Source organism: Geospiza fortis, unplaced genomic scaffold (assembly GCF_000277835.1).
Source record: "Geospiza fortis unplaced genomic scaffold, GeoFor_1.0 scaffold85, whole genome shotgun sequence".
Classification (NCBI taxonomy): domain Eukaryota; kingdom Metazoa; phylum Chordata; class Aves; order Passeriformes; family Thraupidae; genus Geospiza; species Geospiza fortis.
This window is the reverse complement of record NW_005054358.1, coordinates 4049390-4059732: the sequence shown is the minus strand read 5'-3', so window position 1 is coordinate 4059732 and position 10343 is coordinate 4049390. Positions and strand designations below refer to the sequence as shown.

The window sequence follows — 10343 nt, the reverse complement described above, 5'->3', positions numbered from 1 at the left end:
ATAGTCTGTTATCAGCAATGTCCCCTCCCGAGGAAGGTGTGAATGTGGTCACTCAGAGAGAGAGAGAAGGCAAACTGCTCACTTGACAAGGTAATCTGCCATACAGATGGCAATAAAAAACATCTTGCATGCAATCTTCAACATTATGCTTTCCAGCTTTTCCAGCTGCTGCAGCGTGGGCAGCACTATGGGGATTTTTGAAGGAGTTGTGAATGAGTTAGAGATGGGACCTCTGAATTGGTTTTGATTATGCGATTTATTTTTCTTGTCTTCTGCGTGGGCAGGAAGGGTGAGCTCAGCTCACATCTTTACCCCATGGCTCAGAAGGTCACAAGACCCCTAGTTACAGGACCTTTTTAAGGGTTTATTGACCAATAAAACACTGCCAACAAAGATATTTCTGGTTTTGACCCAATCCTTAAATGTTTTGTCTTATGGACTCATGCTACAATGTGAGCTTTCTTGGCCAATCATGTTGTGACACACAAACCTCCAGCACTGCATTCTAAACTCCGTGTTTACCTCAGTAACTACTTTTATTTTTTCTATATCTCAAACTCTAAAACTCTAAACTTTACTTAGCTCAACGTGTCTCTGCTTTAAACTATGAATCCACATTCTCCCTTCTAGCACCTAAATTTGGAAGCCTTTTCCAAGGTCTCAGACCAAATCCTGGATTTAATTCTAAGCTTTGGCTTACAGGCCCAAAGTTGTGAGAATTCCCTGCATTTTGGATTCCAACAGAGCACCAAGGCAATCACACTAATGAGGGCATGCTCTGCTCAGAAGACCCTCCACAAGGCAAGGAGGTCCAGAGCTGCAGCTGTCCTGGCATTTTGCATGGGTTAAATGAAGCTCAGAGTGAAATCAGGGCATGTCCCCACTGCAAATGGAGTAGCTTGGATGCAACAGCCCTTTGGAGCTTTGTCTCCATCTGTTTTTATGACCTGGGCAAAAGAGATGCTTTAACAATTGGAATATTTTCAGATATTTACATGAGAGATGAATGCAGAGCTGCAGTGGTGTTTGCTTGGCTGCTCATTTTTTCACAGAGTGAGTAAATCCTATCAAAGCCACTTGCTGCAGAGTGGGCAGCTCCAAACAGTGCATGCCAGCAGCTTTGGAAACATGAGAATGTTGAGTTTTCCTTTGGATATTTGCTTCCTACAGTAAGACAAATGAGTATGTGTCTTTCTGTGGGAATCACAATATTCCCCCACTTATGGTATTGGGGAAAGCTGTTTGGAGTCTTCCAAAGAAAGATCTACAGCCTCTCTGCTGGGTAAATGGTGAAAATACAATCCTTCACACAGTCTTGTCCATCTTGGGCTCATAAACCCCACACTGCCTGGGCAGGTCACAGAATTACAGAGTGGGCCAGGCTGGAAGGGACCACAGAGGGGCAGCTGAAGCTATGATGGGTTTTGTGGCTTTTTCTTGGACAATAAGGAAGCCAGGGGCAACTCAGGTATTCATGTCTGCTGTGGAGACTCTGAATAGGAAGAGAAAAGCAAGTGACCACTTTCTTTTAAAATTGTACTGGTGGGAGCCTCGTCTCAGCATCACTCCAGCTCTCCTAAAATTGCTTTGATACTCAAAAAAAACACCGACTTTTTTAAACAATACTGTCCTAAATCCCTTTTATAAATGCCCAGAACCACTCTCAGGCTTTCTGAAACTCATTGTTATAATTACAATCAAGAATCATAGGACTCTGTGCTTTGTGCCAGAAATACACATCCACTGAATTGTTTGCAGAGGAGCTGCAGAGAGAAAGAGTGAAGGAGAAATGCACCTTCAGTGCTGCTCAATTCAGGAGCAGGAACTCCCACTCTGCTTAATTTTTCCTCTTTTGTTTCCCAATTTAACTTGGAGCTGCTGAAATTCAGGCTAAGCTTTGCTTTGTCCACTGTGCTCTGCTGTGGCCTCAGTGCAGTGAACTATTCAAGGTTCTCTGTCCCCCACCATCCCCAGCAGCCTCCTGGAGGAGGAGGAGGAGGAGGAAGGTGAGGGTGGAAGGGTGAGGAGGAGGGTCTGCAGGACCCATCAATGCCAGCAGAGGTGAGGAGAACTTCAGTTTGGGAATTGCTGGGATAGGATTTAGCAGATGCAGAACAAACTCTCTGGGCAAAGGAAAGCAGCATCAAGCGCAGTTTTATTAAATCTTCATCTCCTGGGTCACAAAGGAAGCTTAGGGAGGGCTGTGGGGGGCTTTGGTAGTCTTGTCTGACACAGCACATAGGGAGGGAGCTGTGATTCAACTTTTGCCAGCACAAGGCCTGGAACTGGCTCTCCCTCTCTGTCCAACAATGTCTGGTGTTGATCCCTGATCCTGCTCCCATGGAAATGTGCCTGTCTGGTGCTTAGGGAAGTGAGTGGATACCCATCAGATCTGATTCACCACTCACTTGCTTCTGTTTTACCTCTGCCGAACATCCCTGATCATAGAAGGGTTTGCAAGATTAACACCAGAGTAATTCAGTGCTAATTCAGTAATTCATTAAACCAGTGATGAATTGCCCAACCCAACCAAAGCCTTTGGCAAAAAGAGAGCAATACTCCTGTCCCATGCCATATCCCACACATCACTGGTGTGCTCTGTGTTCAGATTCCATGGCATTCAGACTCTCCTTCCCTTGATTCAGGACATTGCTGGGGTCCTTTAGTTCAGCTAACCCAGACTTTTCCCCTCTATCTCTTCTCCTGCAAAATGCCAGGCATGTTCTCAGTGAAACAAAAGCAAAACTCCCCTACCCAGTGCTGTTCCAGGTGGGAGCTGACCCCTGAGGAAACAAACAGGCAGCTCTGAACCTCATTTCAAATCCTGGAGGCTCTTGCAGCACCTTCCAGCAGTGAATTAAGGCTGGTCCAGAGAGTGAAAAATCTTAATCTAGAAGTGGCTGGCTGTAAACATTGAAACACTTCATTCAGGCTCAAATTCTGCTTGTTAAGGGCAGTCCCAGAGCATATCCACAAACACCGGATGAGGAGAAGCAGAGGGAGCAAAGAAATATTTCACTTTGGAGGTGTTACACATTTCTTGTCCCCCCAAGCAAACTCCAAAATGCCCTCTCAAATGCTATATAATCTGGATATAAGTAAGATTTTCAGGTGATGGTTTCAGTATTTGGCCTTGGTCTAATGAAAACTGAAAGAAACATGTTGGGCAAATTTCCCAACCACAGAACCCTCCCTCCCTGATGACAAAAGTATTCAGGTTCCCTGAGCAGCTGCCAGCTGGGCTGTAGGATGTCCCATTGCTCCCTGAAGGGTTTGTCCCAGGTCATGGTGCCCATGGAGGCAGGCACAAGACTTTTGGAATCCAAACCTTGTTTCAGTTTCACAAAGTTTCCAGAGCTGAAAATCCTGCGTCTTTACTCTGCCTTTGAGATTCTGGGGTCCACTCAAAGCAGCAGACTCTGAAGTTCTTCTGGGTAAATGATCCCATGACCCCAGTCCAGTTTCAGAAACAGCCAGATGACAGTCAGAGCATTGGTCTGTTCCTGCACCCACCAAACCTGAGGTATGGCTGGGCCACCTATGGGTGACAGCCATGGCCAAACACAGAGCTCAGGCAGATCTTCTGGCCCTCATCACTTCTTAACTTGCAAATTTCCTTGAGAGGAGGTGACCGGCAAGGCAGGAATTTCTGTAGTGATGTAGCAGTGCTTCCATCCACTCCCTCTGACTCTGAGCAGCAACAGAAGCATCACCCTGTTTTTTTTAAGATTTTCTAAGCCTTCTGATGTTGACATTCTTGTAGCAAACTTTCTCACACACTTTCTGTAAAAAACTCATTGTTTTGCATTCCTTTATGGAGGAAGAGAAAGTTGATGACCTGTTGGTCTGTCCAGTGTCATTGGAGAGGTGGCACTGTCACCCTCCAATCCACTGTCACTCTTGGAAAACTATGAATGTTGGAGTCAGAAAATAAACTTCCCTTTTTTCTTCACCTTGAGAACAGCAGTGTGCGCTTGTGTTCTTTCGTGTCCTATAGCGACAAGAAGAACCAACTTCTAAACACCATCCATCAGTCCAGGGTGGCAGACAGGGCAGGAAGAACCCTTCTTTCTCTTCACATGAGCTTTGCCTCCTCATGATTCCAATTTTTGCCTTCCATCAGCACTCCTGTCAGCTGCCTCCAGAAGATGTGCTTGCTTATTTCGTTGTCTTTCCACTCCAGGTAGGTGTTCCTCCTCAGGTACCGAGACAGCCCCAGCCTCTGCCTCAGCAGGTCCTTGTTCACATCTTCCAGCACGATCATGATGATCCCAGCCTTGCCCTCCACCAGCTGCCAGGACTGGGCAATGTCAAACTCAAAGCTGCACCACTTGCTCTCCAGGAAGTCAGCGGAGATGACTGCGATGACATACCTGCTGCTGAGAAACCCCTCCTGGATGATATTGGTGACAATGGGCACCCCTGGCAGGAAGTCCCTGTAGTACAGACACAGGTGGAAGGGAGGTCTTCCACCTTCCAAGGGTTCCACCAGCTCCTTTGTCACCCATTCCTGGTCTTTGCTGGAGTGGATGACAAAGGCGTCGTAGGTGTCGCCTCTTTCTGCGTAGTGTTTGCAGCCACTGAGCAGCACCACGGAGTAGTAGAGCTGGAAGTAGTACCTGTAAACCAGTAAGAGGAGCACCACTACACAGAGCAACACAACCACTGAGGAGGCAACTTTGCCTGCATTGACGTGGCAGGAGGACAGATCAAAGCTTGGCAGGCTCACGTTGGCCACGTACGAGGGAGTGTGGCACAGCATCAGCTCCTCGTTCTGCAGCAGCTCCTGCTTCTCCTTGATCCATATCAGGAAGTCCAGGTACACACAGGAGCAATCAAACAGGTTCTGAGAGATATCCAACTGGAGCAGGCTGTCAGGCAGGATTTCCCTGGCTGAGTCCAACAGAACAGTCAGCTGGTTTCTGCTGAAATCCAGGACTCTGAGGGCTTGGAGTGGCTGGTAGACTCCAGGATCAAAAGTCAGGAGCTTATTGTTGCTGATGTTTAGCTCTTTTAGCTCAGAGAGGGCATCAAAAGTACTTTGATCCACATATTCCAATTTGCAGCTTGAAATGTCCAAGGTGTGCAGGTGACTTAGGTTTTTGAAGTTGTTTGCCAGCTTATTGTCTGCAAAGGAGTTTCCTGCCATCTTGAGCACTTGCAAAGAGTTCAAGCCACAAAATGTACACTGGGATGTAACTTCGGTTTTGGTGTGGGAGATATCAAGGTAAATCAATCTCTGAAGGGACAGAAAGACAGGATAGGAGCCAGGACCAAATAAAGTTGTGTGCTGAAGGTCCAAATATAACAAATTCTCCACATTAGTGAATTGTCCAGTCAATCTGATGTAAGAATTGAAGCTTAAGTTCAAGTGTTTCAAATTTGGACAATTTCGAAACTGAGGGGAACAGCAGCTGCTGAAGGTGAGTCTATTCTCACTCAAATCTATGACCTCCAGGTTACTGAGACCCTCAAACTTCTGCTTGAAGTTTTTGAGACTTCTGTTCTTGGTAATACGAAGCACTCTCAGCTCCTTGAAAAGCGACAGCTTCAGGGCAGGCACATCATCAAAATCACATTTCTTGCATTCCAGCTGCTTCACTTTAGACCCCACAGGAACCTGTGATATCTGCTCAAGTCCCAGGTCCACCAAGCGAACAGTGGAGACGTTGCCTAAGCAGTCAAAGAGAGTGTCTGTGTCATGCTCAAAGTCCCTGAGGCAGATCAGGACAAACTCTTCCATCTGCACCTGGCACAGTCCATCCAAGAGCCCCCTCTCAAAGTCCTGTCTGCCATGGTCATTGAACACCCCAACTGTGAGTCTGCTGACCTGCAAACCAGCCAGGCCTTGCAGGGAAGTTTGCATCATGGAGCTCTCAAAGGCAGACCTAAGAGCCAGCTCAGCGAGGTGGATCCCTGCGAAGGCCCCCGGCTCTATGGATTTTATATTGTTCAAGGAGAGCACCAGAGTGAGGTTCAGCCTGTTTCCTTCCCTCAGGGCATCGAGGTCTCCTCTGGAGATAGATGTGATCCTGTTAGAGAAGAAGCTTAGGTGCCTGAGGGAGGTCATGTTGGTGAAATACTTGGGAAGCTTCAATGAAGTAATGCTGTTGTGGCCTAAATTCAGCTCCTGCAGAGTATGCAAGTGGCCAATAGGCAGCTCAGACAGAGAGGTCCTGTTGGTTTCCACCAGAACCAGTTTTTTCAGAGATATTAAGCCATAGAAAGCTGCTTTGCCCAGGTGCTGGAGGGAATTGGCAGTTAAAACCAAGGTGGAAAGTGTATGGAGATCCATAAAGGAGTTATCTTCTATTGTATGGATGTGGCACCTGTTGGGCATGAAAAGAAAATATAAATGCATGAAACACTGTCCCTGCCTTGTTCTCTGAGTGCTGCTGTGACACCCTCAGGCTCAGCCCCATCCCGAGGGCTGGCTTGGGTTTGCTGTGCTGGGCAGAGGCATCCCTGGATGTACAAAGGGAACTCTCCTCCAGCAGGAGACCTCCTCTCACCTCCTCCTCTCCAATCTTAAATTCAAAGCAAGAGACCTGGAGACCTGGTGAAGATCAAAAATTCGTGCAGGCAGCAGGAAAGAAGACTCCTGGCCATCAGTTTAGGCCAAAGTGACATTGTGATGACCATCACCGATGGAAGAGGCAACCAGAGCCAGCATTCCCTCACACCTTGCACATCCCCAGCCCCATGACTGCCACCTGAGCCCCACCTGGGCAGCCCCACTGGCACCAGAGCAGGGCAGCTGCGGCAGAGCTCCCAGCCCTGTCAGCTGCTGGTATCTGGTGATGGCTCAGAGGGAGCAGAGCCCAGGCTGTGCTGGCTCGGGAGGAGAAAAGGAAGAGGGGGAAATGAGCGTGGCCCCCTAAGGTGTGTTTGATGTGGGAAGATTCAGAATTTGAGACCCAAATCCATTCTGCAGTGAATCCCAGCAGAATTAGTTTAATAATCCAGGCAGTGCCTCACAGCACATGTGCTCTGCCACTCAGCCAATTTGGAGCCAGAGCTGTGACGGGGCTGAGTGACATTTCTCAGTGAAACAATTTACCCAGAGAAACTGTTGTCTGAAGTCAATGGAAATTATACATCAATTCAAATTTGCTAATAGGCCTCCCCCATCTCCTCCCCCAGATATGTGAGGAGAAGGCAAAAGAGAATATGTTGATATTTTAAAACAGCCTTTTAGAAAATGAATGTACCTTCATGTTATTTTTTTTCTAAACTGTGATTAGAAAAACAGCTCACCCAAGATGTTCCACTTCAGAGTTTTTGTAACAGTGAAAAGCCTGACATTTTTCTTGTTCGCAGACAAGTGAAACATCTTCCTCCTCCTTCTCACATTCCAGCCTACAAGATCAGACTGACAGACCCAGCTCTGAGTGGAGGGTGTGCACTCAGTGACTGGACTAAAAGCTGCTCATCACTTCACCACGGGGATGTGCAAAATGACAGACACAGGGACAAAGTCACAAGGAAAAAAAAAATGAACAGCCACGACAAATAGACCCCAAAATAAGGCACCATTGTAACCTAGCTGGTGAAGAAAAATTTACCAGCATCCACATAATAAATCCTATTACCTTGAAAGGTCCAGAAACTGCAGCTCAGGGACTGATGCAAAATAATTTGACCCCAGTGATTTCAGATTGCTGAAACTGAGGTCCAGGTTCAGGGTGGTGTTTGGGACTCCATCAGGAACTCCGGAGATGTTCAGTCCAGTGCATCTGAAAGTTGTGTTAGGGGTGATCTGCAACAGAGGCAGATCCCATCATGGTCAACATCTGCTCTTCGTGAAGTGCCAGGAAATGTCACTGTCAGGAAAGCAGGAGCAGAATCACCCCCCTTGCAGTTCATTTCTAAAGGAGCTGCCCTGAGTTTTAGGAAATAATCTTACATACCCTAAACATTTTTCTCTCTCCTAATAGAACCAGTCTTACTCCCCAGGAAGAGTTGCATTTCTTGCTGATTAAAGCTGGGACAAAACTACAGGACAGCATTCCTTGAGGTGACAGATGAACCAGCAGCAGCCTTTGAGAGAATCAGCAGGACAAACACTCATGGATGCACTGCATGTCCAGGAACAGCTCTCAGCACTCTTCCCCTGCACATAACCAGGCAGCTTGAACCAAAGTTATTCTGCAAGCAAATAATTGCCAGCAAAACTTTGCAAAAGGCAGTTTGTCCCTGCCAGGTACTTGGTGAAATCACTCTACTGCACAAATCTGTGTTTTGTAGAAATTAGAGAAAATTTAGATCCCTTCCAAGGGAAATATAATCTATTTCAATAACTGCAGTGTAGCACCCTCAGCGGTACAGAAAACCAACGAGAAGGAAAAGTTCTTGCTGCTGGTTCTGGTTCTCAGAGATTTTGAGACTAGAATTTACTTCAAATACTTCAATCACCTTGATAAAAACCCTGGGGAAAAAAATAAAAAATTAAACTGGGCTTTCCTAAGAGGCTTGAGGCACAAATCTCCCAAGCAAAGGGAGAGAAACAGAAGGATTTTGTGCTCACTCAGAGCTCACATACCTCCAGACAGGGATCCAGGAGGCAGCCTGCCAGTGGGGATGGGACAAATGCCAGCTGCAGCAGCACCAGGAGTGTCCCCACAGGAAGGGCTCCTCTCCTGGGCATCTTCAGGAGGCCAGGAGTGCAGGAGAAAGGAGCATGGAGAGAGAAACCTGGAGACAGAAACCTCCTGCAGTGCCAGGAGTTGTGTTGCACCACTCCTGCTCCTCACTGCATATCTCTGAGGGTTGCAGAGAGCAAGAAGGGAAGTGAAACTTGGTCACTGCCTTGTTTCTACACACCCTTCTTGAAATTGTAAAAAAAAAAAAAAGCCAACAAGAAAAAAAAAAAAAGAAGTAATGACAGATATAATTTGGGCTAGAAATTAAAGAGGAATATGGGTTTCATCAGTGCCACTTGACTTGATTGGCTCTGATTAGCTCAGGTCAAATTGGCAAAAAAAAAAAAAAACCCAAACCAACAGAATATTTTGTGCAATTCTGAGCCCAGTTTCATGCTCCACATCCCATAACTCAAATGCACTGGTTAGAGATGGTGACTCTCTGCTTCTGCTCCCAGCTTCACCCTGGCAAGCCCTGGAGAAGAGCTCAGCTGGGATAGAGGTTTTCTTAAGCCAGGTAAGCACAGGTTTATCTATGGCCAAGCTCCCGTGAACAAACACTCAGGTTTTATCCATCTGGTTGGACTTTTATTGCAATTATTGCAGGAATATGGCCAGGCACAAGGAGATTCACAGAGTAATCAGACCTGTGGTCACAGAAATTCCACCCCTCCCCAAAAGCTGCAAAAAGGAGAGGCACAAACACCCTGAGCTGGGCTTAGAGCTGCTCCCTGCCCTGGTCATGCCTGAATCTCTGTTTGATGCCTGGTTACAGGATATCTCAATGCTGAATTCCCAATGCAGACTATTGTTTCAGGAAAAAAAAAAAAATAAAAGCTTTGTAAAGCCTCACAGTGGGCAATATTAATTTAAGTCAGCTCTGAGCCTTCTAATAAAGCTCCCTGCCTTCATTTAGTCTGATAAATGGTCGTGCATTCATGTATCTCCTAAAAAAAAAAAAAGAAGTAATGACAGATATAATTTGGGCTAGAAATTAAAGAGGAATATGGGTTTCATCAGTGCCACTTGACTTGATTGCCTCTGATTAGCTCAGGTCAAATTGGCAAAAAAAAAAAAAAACCCAAACCAACAGAATATTTTGTGCAATTCTGAGCCCAGTTTCATGCTCCACATCCCATAACTCAAATGCACTGGTTAGAGAGGGTGACTCTGCTTCTGTTCCCAGCTTCACCCTGGCAAGCCCTGGAGAAGAGCTCAGCTGGGACAGAGGTTTTCTTAAGCCAGGTAAGCACAGGTTTATCTATGGCCAAGCTCCCGTGAACAAACACTCAGGTTTTATCCATCTGGTTGGACTTTTATTGCAATTATTGCAGGAATATGGCCAGGCACAAGGAGATTCACAGAGTAATCAGACCTGTGGTCACAGAAATTCCACCCCTCCCCAAAAGCTGCAAAAAGGAGAGGCACAAACACCCTGAGCTGGGCTTAGAGCTGCTCCCTGCCCTGGTCATGCCTGAATCTCTGTTTGATGCCTGGTTACAGGATATCTCAATGCTGAATTCCCAATGCAGACTATTGTTTCAGGAAAAAAAAAAAAATAAAAGCTTTGTAAAACCTCACAGTGGGCAATATTAATTTAAGTCAGCTCTGAGCCTTCTAATAAAGCTCCCTGCCTTCATTTAGTCTGATAAATGGTCGTGCATTCATGTATCTCCTCCTGTCTTCCTGGAGATAACTAAG

At 46.4% G+C, this 10343-nt stretch overlaps 1 protein-coding gene across 1 annotated transcript; it reads right to left on the bottom strand.

The window, feature by feature from the left end:
* Positions 1–4075: 4075 nt before the first annotated feature.
* TLR4 (toll like receptor 4) lies at positions 4076–8658 on the bottom strand. The gene is made up of 3 exons (XM_005423810.3): positions 8543–8658; positions 7593–7759; positions 4076–6329 (listed from the first exon to the last, which is right to left on the bottom strand). The coding sequence occupies exons 1-3, from the start codon at positions 8645–8647 to the stop codon at positions 4076–4078; spliced, it is 2526 nt and encodes an 841-aa protein (XP_005423867.1). The 5' UTR covers positions 8648–8658.
* Between the last annotated feature and the right edge of the window lie 1685 nt (positions 8659–10343).

What these genes read in the sequence shown, in the direction of transcription:
- TLR4 (XM_005423810.3), bottom strand. Translation starts at nt 8,647, where the DNA reads ATGCCCAGGAGAGGAGCCCTTCCTGTGGGGACACTCCTGGTGCTGCTG. An exon ending in TCCTGGATCCCTGTCTGGAG is followed by an intron (nt 7,760 to 8,542) that starts GTATGTGAGCTC and finishes CCTCTGTTGCAG; the next exon opens with ATCACCCCTAACACAACTTT. An exon ending in CAGTTTCTGGACCTTTCAAG is followed by an intron (nt 6,330 to 7,592) that starts GTAATAGGATTT and finishes CATGCCCAACAG; the next exon opens with GTGCCACATCCATACAATAG.